Consider the following 18,529-nt stretch of genomic DNA (forward strand, 5'->3'; position numbering starts at 1 on the left):
CGTCCCTGGTAGAAATCCTGCTTGATCATGATGTATGATCTTTTTGATGTATTGCTATATTCGGGTTGCCAAGATTTTGTTGAGGATTTTTGCATCTATGTTCATCATCGATATCAGCCTGTAGTTTTCCTTTTTTGTGTTGTCCTTGTCAGGCTTTGGTATCAGAGTGATGTTGGCCTCGTAGAATGTGTTAGGAAGCGTTTCGTCTTTCCTAATTTTTTGGAATAGCTTGAGAAGGATAGGTATTAAATCCTCTCTGAAAGTTTGGTAGAATTCTCCAGGGAAGCCATCTGGTCCTGGGCTTTTATTTTTTGGGATGCTTTTGATTACTGTTTCAATCTCTTTACTTGTGATTGGTCTGTTCAGATTATCTATTTCTTCTTGATTCAGCTTTGGGAGGTTGTAAGAGTCTAAGAATTTATCCATTTCTTCTAGATTGTCCATTTTCTGGGCATATAGCTTTTCATAGTATTCTCTTATAATCTATTGTATTTCTGTGGTACCCATTGTTATTTCTCCTCTTTCATTTCTAATTTTATTTATCTGAGCTTTCTCTCTTTTTTTCTTTGTAAGTCTGGCTAGGGATTTGTCAATTTTGTTTATCTTCTCAAAGAACTACCTCTTTGTTTCATTGATTGTTTCTACTGCCTTTTTTTGTTTCGGTTGCATTTATTTCTGCTCTGATTTTTATTATTTCTCTCCTTCTGCTGACTTTGGGCTTTGTTTGTTCTTCTTGTTCTAATTCAGTTAGGTGTAGTTTGAGATTGCTTATTTGGGATTTTTCTTGTTTGTTAAGGTGAGCCTGTGTTGCGATGAATTTCCCGCTTAGGACCACTTTTGCTGTATCCCATATGAGTTGGTATGGTATGTTTCCATTTTCATTTGTCTCCAGATATTTTTTGATTTCTTCTTTAATTTATTCAATGATCCATTGGTTGTTCAATAGCATGTTGTTTGGTCTCCACATCTTTGTCCCTTTCTCAGCTTTTTTCTTGTAATTAATTTCTAGCTTTGTAGCATTGTGATCAGAGAAGGTGCTTGTTATTATTTCAACCTTCTTAAATTTATTAAGGTTTGCCTTGTTTCCCAACATATGATCTATCCTTGAGAATGTTCTGTGCACACTTGAGAAGAATTTGTATTCTGCTGTTTTTGGATGCAGTGTTCTATATATGTCTGTTAAGTCCAACTGGTCTAGCTTTTCATTTAATTCCACTGTTTCCTTGTTGATTTTCTGTCTGGATGATCTATCCATTGATGTGAGTGGAGTGTTGAGGTCCCCTACTATTATTGTGTTATTATTACTGTCTCCTTTAGGTTTTCTAATAGTTGCGTTATGTTTTGGAGCTCCTGCATTGGGTGCATAGATATTTATAAGCGTTACGTCTTCTTGGTGGAGTGTCCCTTTGATCATTACATACTGCCCCTCTTTGTCTTTCTTTACCTGTCTTATCTTGAAGTCTACTTTGTCTGATATAGGTATTGTAACACCTGCTTTCTTTTTTTTGCTATTAGCTTGGAGCCAATTCTCTTTTGTGCATAGGGTACCACATTGGTAACAGCAAACAATAGTTTGCTAAGAAAAAAACATAATTATGTTTGTAGAAGCTCCAGCTTCCTACTCTTCTTTAGATTATCTGTAGTGGGGGTGATTACTTCAATTAGGGGGAAATCCTACTTCCTTTTACGCTTGCCTTTCTGTCAGAATACCCTTTAAAAGTTCCTTGAATTACAGTTTCTTTGAAAATATGTCATAAATCTGTATCCAAAAGGATCTAGACTGGAGAGACCCAAATTGTCTTCTCCTCTGTATCCATTCAACAATATTTTTTGAGTGTCTTCTATATTATAGGCACTTTCCTAGGCACTGGCGTTACAAAGATAAACAAGGATTTAGATTATAGTGGGAGAGTGAGACCCATGAATTAAAAATTACCATGTAGCATGCTTTAATAGAGGAATGTATAGGAATAGAGGCATAGAGGTGGTATGAGAGCACAGAGGAGGCAGACTCTACTCTGTTTTGGGTGATCAGGCAAGGTTTCCAAGAAGGGATGACACTTGATGGGTGAGTAGTAGCTAAATGAACAAAGACAGTGGGAAAGGGGCTTTCATTTCAGAGGGAATTGTGTGTGCACAAAGGCATCAAGGTATAAAAGGACTTGCTGAAATAATAAAGGAAAGAGTTTTGAGAGGGAAGGAGGAATAATGAGTACAACTGTAGGTAAGTATGTAGATAGCAGATATAAAGAAGGGTAAGTTGGTGGAGCCTCTTCCTGAGAGCCCTCGTTTTCTTTGTGAAGAAGCAGGCAATGTCGTCCGAGGTGAGGGAACAAGAATGGAAAAGGGGGCTTAAGGCGATGACTGAGGTTTGGAAAAGGGGAGGTGAAGCTAACCACACTCATATAGGAGAATCACTAAGGAGTAGTGAGAGACCATCTGTGAGAAGCAGTAACAAAGCTGTTAAAACTTCTCTCTGTAAAAACAATACACAACTATGTGCTGGGGGGATTTGGGGAGGAAAAAAAAAGATTGGCAACAGTTGTTAGCTCAGGTGCCAATCTTTAAAAAGAAAACCAAAAAACGAAAAGACTTCTCTCTGCCTTTTTAGCTGACCCTGACTATCCTTTCTTGTCTCCTGTTGATAGAAATTTCTAACTGGTCTACCTTCTGTGAAAGCATCAATCTTTCTCCAGTCCAATATTCTCCGTGGTACTTTTGTACCTTCCTATCTTAAGTTCAAAGAATATTTCGAGCACTCGCCATGTGGCTGTTGCTACAGAGCTACATACAGTGTCGTCTGCCCTTAAGGAGCTTACTCATGGGTAATAGGAGAGCAATTGAGGGGAAATATAATATGTGAATAATAACTGCATTAAAGGCAGAACATGAAAAATGCATTAGAGAAGCATAAATATAGCGTTTGCAAGTTCAGAGTTCACAGCCCAGTTGAGAATATCATCAGGGCCTCTAGCATATAGGATTCTTTTAAGACTTTAAGAACCACCCACAACATGGATAGTTTAGAGCCATTCCATTAAAAAGAGTGGCATTGATCTGTAAGCATTACAGAGACAACTCACCTCTAGCTATTCCATTCAACTGAGGTGGCTTTATTGCGTAACCACCCCCCCCCTTCAGCGGCCTGAGTAAAGCAACCCAATCTTCTGACTTCTTAACCGTTGTCAGTCTCAACTGCCTGGCTGCTGCTTTCTTCATAGTGGTTCACTCCAAAACTCCAAAACGAACTCTCTGTCTTCTTTCCCACAGTGGACCTGCTGAATCTTAACCAGTCCTATCCAACCTCAGCCAGGGATCTTCTGGTCCTAACCTCTGAGCCATTTAATCAAGCAGCAGTCTATATTAGCAGACTCCTTTACCAGAGAGCTTCTTATCCCCACCAACCTACAATCTGTTTAATCTCATGTCAATCAGCCACACCCTCACTACACCAAGCCTTATGCTTAAAGTAACCAGAATCCTGAACACCTTCCTGAAGCAAGCAGAATTTGAATTGACTTGTAACTATGTTCTCCCAGAGCTGAGGCTATTATGCTATACCACAGTTTATTTTGATCAAGCATAACTTGTTAGTTTATGTTCAGTTCCCTTTATCGATGATTTATAAGCCTAGGTTTTCTTCTACATCAATTGAGATGATCGTGTGGGGTTTTTTTCCTTCATTCTATTGATGTGGTATAGTACATTGATGATTTTCCTATGTTGAACTACTCTTACATTCCTAGAATAAATCCTACTTGGTCATGGTATATAATCCTATTCATATGCTGCTGGATTTGGTTTGCTAGCATTTTGTTGAGGATTTGTGCACCCAGGCTTTTGGGAAGGGCTCACTATTAGGCGTGTGAAAACCTTTCACTTCCTGGGGCCGGCCCTGTGGCGGAGTGGTTAAGTTCGCGCGTTCCACTGTGGTGGCCCAGAGTTTGGATCCTGGGCGCGGACATGGCACCGCTCGTCAGGCCACGTTGAGGCAGCGTCCCACATCCCACAACTAGAAGGACCTGCAACTAAGATATACAACTATGTACCGGGGTGGGGGGCGGGCGGGCGGGGGGGGTGTTGGGAAATAAAGCAGAAAAAGAAAAAAAAAAAAGATGGGCAACAGTTGTTAGCCCAGGTGCCAATCCTTAAAAAAAAAATTAAAAGAAGAAAAGAAAAGAAAAGAAAACCTTTCACTTCCTGACAAGTGAGTGTTGGTCCCCTAGTGAGTATCTCTCTCAAGATGAGTGTCAATAATATTTTTAACTACCTTGTAATCACAATATATTTTTTTAATCCATATGAACAGACATAGTAAGAGCTAATCTCTTCTGTCTCCTATTTTAAAAGAATAAACTTTAGGCATCAATGATAAAGACAAAGATATTTCCAAGATTATTCTCACTGTCTATTCATAACCAGTACAACATTGAAGGCTTCCAACATATAGTTAATGTACAAGAAGGAGGTTCTCAATCTGCTCTTATTTACATCATGGCATCATGAGAGAGAGTTGGGTATTTCTTATTCATTAGACTAGAATAGTGCTTGGCACATAGTAGGCTGTTAATAAATATTTCTGATATGAATGAATGAATAAATACATTCAATCTTTGTATTTTGTAAAGAAGAAAAATTGCTTAACCCTAAGAGTTATCCTAAGACAGTGAATAATGTTTTATTTGCGTTTTTTCTTTTTAAAAAATCAAATAAGGGGCCGGCCCCGTGGTTAAGTTTGCACACCCCGCTTCGGCCACCCAGGATTTCGCCGGCCCAGGATTTCACCGGTTCAGATCCTGGGTGTGGACATGGCATCGTTCATCAGGCCATGCTGAGGCAGCGTCCCACATAGCACAACCAGAGGCACTGACGACTAGAATAGACAGCTATGTGCTGGGGGACTTTGGGGAGAAGAATTAAAAAAAAAATCAAACGAAACATCAACTATTATCATAAGAATCTCAGAAGCCCGAGCTGGATGGCAGTGGGATATATTGCAGCTCCAAATCCTACTCCACTCCATAGTTTATGAACAAGCCTCTGTTTGTTTAGAACACCCGCCTTCCCCATCCCCTGCCATCCTCCACAGAAAAGTTGCCTTGTAATTGTAGATATTACTATATATAGCCCGTATGATGAAACCTGAAAAGGTGTTTTATTAATTCAGTTTTCAGGCAGACCCCAAAAAACCCATTGGGGGACACATTTTGGCTCATGCTTCAACAACAAGAATAAGCTTGCGAAAGGGAAGAGGAGAACTGAGAATTGCCAAGATTTATGACAGGTAAATATGTTATTCTTAATCAGATTCTTGTGCATATGGTATTAAATAGAATTGCCTCTCCTAAGGCTATAATTATACTACTGGCAAACACTACATGTTTGAATTTCCTTCTGAAAAATTATTCAATTCATTGGGACCTCCCTACTATGCACTAGGTTCTAGGGATTCAGGGAGTCTGTTGACAAATAGACTTGGTCCCTGACCTTCCAAAGCTTACAGCGAAGCTAGATAATGAAATAATCAATTCCAACTGAAGTGTGGCAAGTGCAAGGAAAGTACAGAGTATGACAGGAAGATATGGAAGTCCTTTCTTTCTGCCAGTTTTCTTTTCAAGTTCCAATTTAAACATCACTTCCTCAGGGAAACTCCCCTGACCCTCACAGTCTACACTGTACCCTATTTTATACCTTATATTCTTTCACAGTACTTTACTTATTTAATTAAGAATTATAAACACATTTTTACAGAGAAACCTACTGCGTATCAGCTATTCTAGGTTCTGGGGATAGAGCAGTGAGCAAAACAACAAGACAAGGCCCTGCCCTCATGGAGCTTACATTCCATTGGTAATGACTTCTGTAACATAGATTATCCCCGCTGGACAGGAAATACACTGAAGATAGGGACACTGTTCTCTTGCTCACCACTGTATTCCCAGGGCCTGGGACATCATAGATGTGCAGTATTTGTGACTGAATGATTAGCCAACCTGAGCAACAAGGCAAAGATTTGTAATAACTCTTTACCTCAGGGAGGGAAAATTGGCCAGAAAGAAATCAGATGAGCTCTTAATCTGGCTTTTGCTATGAATCACAGTACTTATTATGTATTGTCATTGAATAAATATTAAATAATCAGTTCCTCCTGTATCTGGTTTTTATTCAGACCATTTTGCTTTTCATCACCTATCCCTGGTAGGAGACTATAATATATAAATGCTGTGTTTTATGGAGCTTCAGCAGTCTCTAAAAATTTGCTACAAAAGTTCTGTGTTGAATTAGATAGTAACATTGTTCCATCTTTTTACTAAAATTTCTTGTTTTATATCTTGGACAGATTGCTGTGCTTAGAACTTTCCCAAACATTTTTCACTCCAAATTGTAACTGGCTACTGACATGTACGCCTCCCTCACAACAGGGACTGAGTCTGGTCCACTAATGTTCCCAGCACCTAGCATGGTACTTAGCACACAGCAGGAACTCGATAACTATTCATTGAATTAACAAATAAATGAACTCCATCTACTTTTTCAATCATTTGTATATTTCATCAAGTCCTCCAAATTTGCAGGAACAAACAGTCTTGCAGTTCTTACAGTCCTAAGAGAATACTAGAGTTCTGCAGACTCAATAAAGGATAATTAAAGTTATCATAGAAGTTAGTTATGTCAAATTTCCATAAATTTGAGTAAAAATAGCAAAACTAGGTCAGAGCTTAAAATGTCAAAATTTAGTTTGCTGTGCAGCATATACTCCCTTCTTTCTGGTCCCTAAAGATTTCTCACAAAGAATTCTCTGTGGTTTTAGAAAACTTTTTGGTAGAGAAGATGTCGATGCTAATAATGACAGCTAACACCTATTGAGTGGCTACAATGTGCTAGGCCCTGCCAAGTGCTTTATATATATATTTCATTGTTTATAACCACCACCTTAAGAGATAGAAGTCGTTATCCCCATTTTACACATGAGGAAACTAAGACCCCAACCAGTTAGGTAACCATTGCTACTCTACAGTCTTTTTTTTTAATTGAGGTAACATTGGTTTATAACATTATATAAATTTCAGGTGTACATCACTATATTTCGACTTCTGTATGGACTACATTGTGTTCACTACCTAAAATCTAGTTGCCATCTGTCACCATACAAATGTGCCCCTTTATCCCTTTCATCCTCTGCCCACCTTCCTTTCCCCCTGGTAACCAATCTATTCTCTGTATCTATGTGTCTGTTTGTTTATCTTTCACATATGAGTGAAATCATACAGTAATTGCCTTTCTCCATCTGACTTATTTTACTTAGCACAGTATCCTCAAGATCCATCCATGTTGTTGCAAATAGCAAGATTTCTTCTTTCTATGGCTGAGTAGTATTCCATTTATATATATACCACATCTTCTTTATCTGTTCATCCATTCATAGGTTCTTAGGTTGTTTCCAAGTCTTAGCTACTGTGAATAATGTTGCAGTGAACATAGGGGTGCATATATCTTTTCGAATTAGTGTTTTGTGTTCTTTGGATAAATACCCAGAAGTAGAATAGCTGGATCATACAGTAGTACTATTTTTAATTTTTTTGAGGAATCTCCATACTGTTTTCCTTAGTGGCTGCACCAATTTACATTCCCACCAGCAGTGTACGAGAGTTCCCTTTTCTCCACATCCGCTCCAACACTTGTTATTGTTTTTTTAATAATAGCCATTCTGACAGACATGATGTGATATCTCATTGTGGTTTTGATTTGCATTTCTCTAATAATTAGTGATGTTGAACATCTTTTCATGTGCCTTTTGGCCATCAGTATATCTTCTCTGGAAAAATGTCTGTTCAGATCCTCTGGCCAATTTCTTAATTGAGTTGTTTGTTTTTATGTTGTTGAATTACATGAGTTCTTTATATATTTTGGATATTAACCCCATATCAGATATATGGTCTTCTCCCAACTGGTAGGTTGCCTTTTCATTTTGTTGATGGTTTCCTTCGCTGTGCAGAAGTTTTTAGTTTGGTGTAGTCCCATTTGTTTATTTTTGCTTTTGTTTCCCTTGCCTAAGGAGACATATTCAAAAATATAAGACCGATGTCAAAGAGTGTAATGCCTATGTTTTCTTCTAGCAGTTTTATGGTTTCAGGTCTTACACTCAAGTTTTTAATCCATTTTGAGTTAATTTCTATGTATGATGTAAGATAATGGTCTACTTTCATTCTTTTGCATGTGGTTGTCTAGTTTTCCCAACCCATTTATTAAAGAGACTTTCCTTTCCCCTTTGTGTGTTCTTGGCTCCTTTGTCAAAAATTAGCTGTCCATAAATGTGTGGGTTTATTTCTGGGCTCTCAGTTCTGTTCCATTGATCTGTGTGTCTGTTTTTATGCCAGTCCCTCTACAGTCTATTTTAAACAGAAGCCAGAGTGATCCTTTGTAAAACTAAGTCAGATCATATCTGTCCTCTGCTTAAAACCCTCCAATGGCTCTCCATCCTAATTCAGAATAAAAGCCCAAGTCTCTGCAGTGGTTCACAGAGGCCCCATGAATGGCCCTATTCCTGTTCCTCCTGTTCTCGCCCTTTCTCACAGTGCTTCAACCTCAATGGGCACCTTGATGTTCTATAAACATACCGGGGCACACTCCTACCTTAGGGCCTTTGCCCTTATTGTTCTCTCTGCCTGGATTAACATTTCCCCACATAGCCCTCTTTTTGGTTATCTCCTTCACCTTCTTCAAGTCTTTGATCAACTGATACCTTCTCCACAATGCCTGTCTTGATCTCCCTATTTAAAATTGCAACTAGCTTCCTCCCAATTTCCACACTTCCAATCTTCCTTATCCAGTTCTATTTCTTCTTTCCCCATAACACTTACCATTTTCTAACATATCACATAATATATTTATTTGTTGTCCATTATTTATTGTTTGCCTCTCCCTCCCTGCAAATATGAGTTCCACAGGGCAGGGATCCTTGTCTGGTTTTTTCACTTAGAGATCTCAAGTGCCTACCACAGGGATATAGCAGGTGCTCAAAAAATATTTTCTTAATGAATAAATGAGTGGACTTGCCCCAAATCACACAACCAATAAAGGATGGAACCAGGATTTGAATCTAGGGCCTACACTTTTAATCATTACACCAGTTCTTAGTTTATTGGAGATGCTCTATTTAGGGAAGTCATAGCTCGTCTACTATAGCTACTCCATGGCTTCAACTTCTACCTTATACAAATGTAAGAGAAAGACATTTCTTGGTAAAAGAAAACAAAATTTCCCAAGAATTGAGCAGAAAAGCATTCTCATAAAAATTTCCAGGTGTACAGACGTGACTACAAAAAGGAACCCAGCCATTTTCCTTGAATGTCACTATATTACTGCTCCCGTAACTAACTATACCTGGCCCTGAAGTGTACATTTTTCTTTCCTTAAAACTTTTAAGTGAATAAAAACCCTATTTATTTTATTACACTTAGCATATTTGAGATCAGTGGACATTAAAAGTAAAGAACTCTGCTAAATTCAAAGGAAAAACAAATTTTAAATAATTATAAAAAAATGAAAAGGTATACAAATGGTCAAGTTTCTGAAGTAATTGTTTTTGATTCTGTTTCTAGTACCAAAAAAAAAAAAATGGTTCAACTTTGCAGATACCTTTGTTGGCTTCCCTCTTTCTCAACTCTTTGTCTTCCTGCCATTTGTAAGTGGCCGACTTAATATTTTCCATCAAACCAAAAGGTTATTTTCTAATTCCACTCTAGGCCTTACTCAACTCCAGGTTTAGTCTAGCAAGACCTACCTTATCTACAGACAATTTGCTATCCGCAGGGGAGACCCTCTACTATTTCCTAAGGGAAGTAATCTTACCCATAGTGTGCTCCAAGTGCACTGTCTAATCTCCACCCTCCAAACAAAATAAAACAAACAAACAAAATTAAAAAAAACACAACAACAACAACTTTGAGACGCAATATAGCCTAGTGGTTAAGAACATGAGCTTTGGGTCAAATACCTTAGTCTCTAATTCTGGCATCCTCACTTCCCAGCAATGTGAACTCGGGCAAATAGTTCTCTCTGAACCTCAGTCTTCTCATCTATAAAATGTGGTTAATAATGATGCGGGGTCGGTGAGCAGAGGAGTCGAAAGAAAGATTTCTTAGACTCTTAAGATCTGGCAGTAGTGCTCTTTTATTTAGAGAATAGAATAGCATGGGGACAGGACCCATGGGCAGTCAGGCTGCTGCGTGGGGACAGGGCCCACGGGCAGGAGGAGCCGCTGCTGGGCAGGAGGAGCTGCTGCCGGCGTGTTGCTGCTGCCGCTTCTGCTGCAAAGTTGGGTGGAGAGTAAGGCTAAATTTAAGGCATAGGTATGTGAGTTATCTCTTTACAAGACAAAGGAATATGTAAAAAAATTAAAATGGTGTCAGTGCCCGTAGGGTCCGGCCATTTGGCGGTCCCACAAATTTTAGATAAGAATCAAACCGGATTGAGTAAATGGCAGAAGTCACCGCTTGAATTTTATCCTCAGCTAAAGACAAAGGAGGATTTGGGGGTGGGGGGGGTCAGTTACATGAGGTTGCCAGACAGTAACCAACTTAAATTCTTGCCTCTGGCATTAAGAGTTTCTAGAGATAAGGCCATCCCCCTTCTTCCTGGCACAGACAGGGAGGCATCTTTACAGATAGAGGTTTTCCTTAGAAATGTAAATGTTTCCCAACAAAGGGACAAGCAAATTCTACTCCTCGGAGCCTGCCTCTCATCTGTAGTTTTAAAATTAACCAGCCTAAAACTCCTCATCAAATAATACATACCCAATAGTGTTCTCATAAAGTTTAAATGAAATAATATAACAGAGCCCAACACATAGTAATTAGTAAATACTTCATAAATGGAAGCTATTATTATTACTATACAGTCACCATAACCTAGATATAATAACAGCACATAGTACAGTAGGCCCTTTCTTTCATGGGCAGTGATTTTCAAATTTCTATTTCTAGTCTAATCTTTTACTCAAGTTTTAGATACTCATTTCCAACTGCTTACAGAACTCCTCTACGTGACTGTCTCAGAGATGTTTCAAATGCAACCTAAACTTCTTATTTTTATACACAAAACAAGCTTCTCTATTCCCATTTTTTTGTTCATGCTATTACCTGTACCTGAAATATCCCCATTTCTGCCTCAAAGGCCTCTTCAGATATTATCTATGAAGCCTCTCCTAGTCAACTTAGCTGGCATAATGTCTCCTTTCTTTAGAGTTCTATAAGATATATGCTGACTTTATGAAACTTAGCTTACTTTGCATATTTGTCATATGCATAGCTCACCTGTTAGACTTCCTGAGAGTAAGGACGCTGTCTCATTTTTGTAAAATCTGTAGGGTTTAGTACATGCAAAAGTATGATTTTCAAAAAGTTAAAAAACATGACTTTCTTGCAAATAAATATAAAATTAACATGCATCAAAGATTTTATTTGACTCCTTGATGAATGAAGAAACCACTGATTCAAAGGATAATTTGAGGAACAGAGATTTATATAGTCGATCAAAGGAATGTTGAAATATATTTACTAATAGATGCAAAACTGGTTAGTATCCTACCAGGCAATAAATTGTAACATTTGAAGTTGTCTTTTCTACTGGAGGGAAATCAATTACTTCTCTACACAATGAAATCCATTTCTATTGCCATGGACTAGAATCATCTGCATTGCCCTCAGATAAGAATCATCTGTATTGCTATCAGTTTTGCACAAATTAATCTTACTCCTACAGAGTTGTAGAATAAATTGAGGTAAAATTTAGAAGAGTATATAATCATGACTCACGTACAAATGTCAAAGTTTTTTTTTATTGAGGTCACATTAGTTTATAAAATTATATAAATTTCAGGTGTACATCATTATATTTCAACTTCTGTATAGACTGCATCGTGTTCATCACCAAGTCGAGTTTCCATCCATCACCATACCTATGTACCCTTTTACCCCTTTCGTCCTTCCCCCACTCCTTCCCCTCTGGTTGCCACCAATCTGTTCTCTGTATCTATGTGTTTGTTTGTTTTCCACATAGGAGTGAAATCATATGGTAATTGTCTTTCTCCATCTGTAAAATGTCAAAGATTTTATTTAATTCATTAACTAATGCAGGAACCCATAAGATTTTTAAACCAGATCAAAGGAAAAATAAAATTACCTCACATATATAGTCAAATAAGGAATGCTGAAATGAATTATAAATTGATCAAAAATGGGCCAATATCCATAGGACAATAATCAATTGCATTCCTCCTCACACAATTTACATTTCTATGGACAAGAATAATTTGCATTACTCAGTTTTCTACAACTTACAGAGTTGTAAATAGCTCAAAGACAATGAAAGGCACAGAGTCCTCATAGAATTGCGTAACTTGGAAGAATGTGCTAGGCAACCTACTTTTCCACTGAAGGTGCTCAGTAATCTTTCAGTTAATTTCAAAGTCTTTCACAGTTTTCCCCTACGTTAATCTGGTCAAGAGAAAGGTGCACAACCCTTGAGAATCAGATAAACCCCTAAAGGTCCTACACAATGCCTGACAGTATACTGAAAGAATACCCAGTTATCCCTTTTGCCTATTTCCAAGTTTGGGGTAATTTTTCTTGACATTCAGAACTTTACATATAGAAGTTGTTCAATAAATGTTTATGAGGGTTGATGATACTTGTAGGTAAATTCTGTAGTCCACATTTAGCTGTACCAATTCTGAGATGTCTCTGGAGACTCAGACTGATAGGAGTATGATGCCTGTGACATGAATATAGTATTTATAGAAATAGAGCTTTTTATAAACTTCTGTTCCCTTGTATTCTGTTAGTCCTGAGATGCCTGAAAATGAAGCCACCTTCGCAATAACTGCTGGAGGAATTGGTGATGCCAAGGAGTAGGTGGTGAATTGATGCAAATTGCTTCTTAGTGCTTATTAGGAGCTGAAGAAATGGAAAAACAGCCTGAAATTTCAGATCTTGAAGTAAGAGTTTGTTTTTTTTTCATGTTATTAAAGGAAAGTCAGCAAAAGAGATTTAAATCTTATATTTATCTTAAAAGTCCCTGATTTATAATAACTATACATTGTATGTCAGTTCAGGAACATATGTATGTATATGAATAAATAAACCTATTGAAAACTAGTTAGGGAAGGGGTACCTGATTCCCTCACTTCACTTTCCAAAGTGAGCCACTAAACGGATGGAAAATCTATGAGCTCAGAAATATCCCATTCTCCTACAGTTACCCCTTAAAAACTTACAGCGGTGAGGATTTCAAAGGAGGGAGATGTTTAAAGGAGGAATGTTTACAGGACACACAAAAAAGTGTTTTGTATTTATAATATCAAACTGTACATTCACCTTTATAGCAACAGAAAAGAAACATTAAATTAAGCCAAATTTTAATCATTTGATTTTTTGACAAGTTGAAAGTACTTTTAAAAACTGTGTTTCTGATACAGGCGTATTTTATTGAGAAGATAAAGAGGAAGTTAATTAGGAACTTTACAATTTTAGGTGATAAAGGTAGCATGACTTTTATATTTTAAGTTTTGGGTAGAGAATTCAAAATCTTTTTAAAAATATTGAAGTTAAATGTAAAATTTCTAAATACTAATTTTAGAAATGTATAAAATAATATTGTGTTTTTCTAATTGTTAAAAATAAAATCTAGTTTTCGAATGTATGACAAAAATATTTAAAAATTAAAATACTAATAACATATACAATGACAATCTTTATAGACTTCAAACAGATTCAATCTCTTATGTTGCATCAGCTTGTATGAAAATTCAACTATTGAAAGTACCATTCTTACAAAAGGTATTTGATTATCCATTAAGTCATTCACTCACCAATTATATATCGAATACTAAATGCTAAAGAATATGCAAGGAAAGCATGGTTCCTGCCCTGAAAGAATGTGTACAGTAGTTAAAAGACTAATATTTATGAAAGAATGAGAGAGCAAATGATTATATAATTAATTTGTCAGCAGTGTGGTCTTGGATTATAGGATTCCAAAAATGGGAGAGGAAAGGTTAAGCTGAGGAACAGCATATGCAAAGGTATAGAAGCTGAGATTTCGAAACAAAGAGACCAACCTGACAAGCAGAAATTGTTCACAGTGTGGGGTACTGGGAGACAGAAGCTATTTTTCCTTTTACTTTTTTAGACCACAGAAGCTGTCTCTCTGAATAAGCAGAGACAAAGTCATCGAGGAGCAGGTTTTCTAGATTCTACAAAGTCACTTAAAAGGCTTTGTGTATTCAAATATGAATGCATATTTTTGTCCTGGGGAAGGGAAGGTTTTGTTACTTGATAAAAACTGGGCATCTCCTAGAGATTCTCCAGTATGCCCAGCCCTGTAGAGGGAATGGAGTAATTTGTATAAGAGCCCAGAGCCTTTTGGTAGGGAAGGAAATAAAACTCCCAAGATTTAAAATTCATAAAATTTTTCTGGGTTAAGCTAAGTAGCCCCTCACCAAGGAGAATTTACCAAGAGGTGGGCAATAGGGTTGGAAACCAGGGCTCAACACAGGGGTCTACAGTTTTGTGGGAAAGGCTCGTTTCAATATGGCATGTGGCTAAGGCTAGAAACCCCTCAGTTCAGCCACTTGGGTATTCCTGCTTTGGAGAACAGTAGCTGAGCATGCAAATGTGAACTAAAAAGCTGTAACCTTGGGGCCAATTTTGGGATGGCACAGCAGATTGTACAGTGGCAATCTAGAAAAAGTGAACTTTTCTAGGCTAGGGTTCGATTTGTCACCAGTGACCAAAACATCACCACCTGACTGTAGAAATAGCTCTGGCCCCTTGTTTTAAGGGAGAGAGAGGGGCGCAAAAAAAAGATTTTATTAATCAGGACTCTTTTGGATGTAAGCCACAGAAACTCAAACTAACAAATGCAAGACAGGAATTTATTGGCTTATTAACCTGAAAAGTTCAGAAGTAGAGCTGACTTTAGCCACAGCTGGAGCCACGATCTCAAACAGCATCATCAGGATTGTTCTCGCTGCCTCCATCTCCTGCTCTGCTTATTTCCATGCTGCTTTTGTTCTCAGACAGGCTTTCCCCACACAGCAGCCAAGATGCCGCTTGCAGCTCTAGGCTTACCTCCCACCAAGTTAGAAAATGCACTGGAAAAAACATGTCTTTTTCTTTCATAGATTATTCATTCTGTGGAAATAAATGAAGACCACCAAATGAGGACAGAGGCTGTTTATTCAGAGTTTGCTACAGCAAGAGCTGTAGCTTTTGGTAGAGACTGAAAGGCAGACAGAGGAATGGGAAAGCTTTATAGTAGAAAAAAGGAAAAATGTCAGGTAGCTCTGATTGGAGGTTGTTGGCATGGGCAAGCTGAAGGATTAAGCCGGTAGAGACACGGAAAATGGATAAAGAAAATAACACTGACATCAGGGAGACAATTTAGGAAACAGTTACAATAATTCAATTGTGAGATGATAAATAATGGGACTGGGGTGATAGAAACGAAGTGGATAGACATTTCAAAAAGGTGGTTAAGATTTGGTGTGAGATTGAATATATAGAGAGGAAGAAAAGGCAGAGTCACAAGTGATTACTGATAAAGTTCTCTAACCTAAGGAGGAGATTATGTTTGTATCAGAACAGGAAGGAAGAAGCGTCAAATGGAGATTAGGGGTTTTACCTGGGAAGGTTAGTGTATTGGATTGCCAGGGCTGCCATAGCAAAGTATCACAGACTGGATGGCTTAAACAGGAGAAATTTACTCTCTCACAGTTCTGGAGGCTAGAAGTCCAAGATCAAGTTTGGTTCCTTCTGAGGGCTATAAGAAAGAATCTGTTCCATGTCTCTCCGTCAGTTTCTGGTGGTTTCCTGGTAATCTGCAGCATTCCTTGGCTTGTAGAAGAATCACCCTGATCTCTGCCTTCATCTTTACATGGCGTTCTCCCTGAATGTGTGTCTTTGTGTCCAAATTTCCCTTTTTCATAGGGGTACCAGTCATATTGGATTAGAAGCCCCCCCCAATACTCCAGTATGACCTCAACTTAACAAATTACATCTATAACAACCCTATATCCAAATAAGGTCACATTCTGAAGTATTGGGGGTTAGGACTTCAACATATGAATTTTAGAGGGGACAAAATTAAACCCATAACAGTTAGTAAGAATCAGGTACAGTAAGAGTCAAACACTAGGATTCACAAGACACAGTATGAATTCAATACCAGCTTCAGTCAGAAACATAGAATTCAAAATCTGGGGAAACCTAGTATCTATTCAGTAAATGAAGAGGTTGAAATAGATGATCTGTACCATCCCTTTCTAGCTTTCCTATTCAATCATTCCTTAAAGAACAAGGAAAAAACCAGGACAGAAAGCCAGATCAGAATAAGGTGGCCAAGCCAAAAAATAGGGAATACAATAGACTAGACTCAGAGAAGGGATATCTTCATGGCAACAGGAGGGACTGGGACCTTAGGCACCAAGCTGCAGCTAGTCAACTCTCCTTCACCTGACTGTGGCTTATTGGATATGAAGAATGTTTAGAATTTTTTGGTTGCACAGTTTCCATTTCTCCATCATAATAACACCCCGGTTTTCTTTTTAAAAGTTCCCTCTCCTCAACTCATGTAGTTTATCCTGAGACATTGGCTACTGAGTGACAGTCACAAGGTTGACAGCATGGGTTAGAGGCCACTCATACATGCAATGACAGCAGGGGCAGCAGGGCCGGCAGCAGTGGCAGTGACCTGAGCAGGCTGTTCCTGCTGCTAGAGTACACATTTCTGACTCCTAGACTGCAGAGTTGCCCAGACTCCTGTCCATCCCAGGGGAGTTCCAGCCTCCTGCCAATTCAATGACTCCTAATGTCCTTCTGATAAATTTCCCTTCACTTTTAGTTAGCCAGAGTTGGATTCTATTACTTGCAATCTAGAACTTCAACCAACGCATCAGCAAAGAGACTCCCAAATGCTGCTTCAGGGAACTGGAAAAAAGGAAGCCAGACAGGGCTTGCTTAACACTCTGGTGGAAGATTCCTCATTATTCATACTCTTCATATACTCTGCTATACCAGTCTTCAATATTTTAAAAAGAAAATTGTTAAAGAGATTATATTAGTTGGGATTTTGCTTGGCTGAATATAAGAGAAAAACCCAAAATAATAGTGTCTTAAACAAAATTGAGGTTTATTTTTTTCTCATAGACAAGAAATCTGAAACCACGCAGTCCAGAGCTGGTATGGCAACTCTACTTTGCCATCAGGACCCCAAGCTTCTGTCTTTCTGCTTGACAATCCTAGCTCTTGAGTTCCATCCTCAAGGTCAGCTCATGGCCAAAAACGGTGCCTGGAACTCTAGTTAGACAAACCAAGTTGGGGAAAGCAAGATGAAAAGCAGAAGGGCGAAAAAAAATGTTGCTTACAGCTGAGTCAGCTCCTGTGAAGCAGCCCTCCCACACAACACTTCTGCTTACATCTGGCCTGAACTCAGTCACATGGCCATATCTATATACAAAGAAGGTAGAGAAATACCGTCTTTTGTTCTAGACAGCAGTATGCTTAGCTGAAATTCAGAGTTCTATAATTGAGGAGGAAAAGGACAGTAGTTGTTGGGTAAGCAACTGGCAGTCTCCACCACAAAATCTTTTCCTTCTCAGCAATGACAAGCTGATTGAATGTCTATTGTATACTATGCAGGGCATTTCAGGTGTTTTGTACTTGTACCAGAAGAGCTGGTTAAGGAGTGTATCAGCTAGAATGCAGCTGCAGGTAACAGAAGACCCAACTCAAACAATGAGGAAATATGCCATCTCATAGAATCAAAAATCCAGAAGTCAACCAGCTCCATAGTTAGTTATTTCAGCGACTCTATAATGTCAGAAGGGCCCAGGTTCTTTCTTTTTCTCCAGTTTTCCATGCTCAGTGTGCTGGTTTTATTCTCCAAAAGCTCCCTTCATGGTCAAAAGATGGCTACAGCAGTTCTGCCTTCAGCTAGAAAAAGACGAGGCATTCTTTTAGGAACAAGGAAACAGCTTAGTCATGCAGCTGCATTCAGCTCATGTGTTGGCTGGAGGGTCTAAGGTGGCCTTGACTATATATCTGGGGTGGTGGCAGGGATGGTTGAAAGGGTGGGACTTCTCTCTGTCATCATTCAGTACTCTAGCCTGAGCTTTTTTACATGGCAGCTGGGTTCCAAGAGGGCAAGTGCTTACCAGGCCTCTACTTGCCTCATGCTTGCTAACATCCCATTGGCCAAAGCAAGTCACTGTGGGAGGGAACTACACGGGGCTTGAATACCAGGAGGCTTGGTTCCTTGCAGGTCATCAGTGTAACATTCTTCTACAGAGTAATATGTTGGGCCCTTTGGGAGTAGGGAGAGTTTATCTTCAAGAGCTTATAATATGGTCAGGGACATGAGTCACAAACTCTTGGAAAGTTAAATAGCAACACAAGATTTAAATATTTAAATAACATTTTTAAGACTGTGTAAGTCTGAAGGCAGGCACAGAGAAGGGTTTCAACCTGGG

The 18,529-nt window shown here is 38.6% G+C and overlaps 1 protein-coding gene across 2 annotated transcripts in view; it reads left to right on the top strand.

Moving 5' to 3' along the window:
* Positions 1-13,732, top strand: part of DMC1 (DNA meiotic recombinase 1) — a 39,913-nt gene extending 26,181 nt beyond the window's left edge. For both annotated transcript variants that reach the window (XM_044779711.2, XM_044779709.2), the window contains exons 13-14: positions 5,168-5,284; positions 12,845-13,732. In XM_044779711.2, coding sequence (XP_044635646.2) covers positions 5,168-5,284; positions 12,845-12,914 — 187 coding nt within the window. In that variant the 3' untranslated portion in view covers positions 12,915-13,732. The remainder of the gene's footprint in view (positions 1-5,167; positions 5,285-12,844) is intronic.
* The last annotated feature ends 4,797 nt before the right edge of the window (positions 13,733-18,529 follow it).

Source organism: Equus asinus, chromosome 4 (assembly GCF_041296235.1).
Source record: "Equus asinus isolate D_3611 breed Donkey chromosome 4, EquAss-T2T_v2, whole genome shotgun sequence".
Lineage (NCBI taxonomy): Eukaryota > Metazoa > Chordata > Mammalia > Perissodactyla > Equidae > Equus > Equus asinus.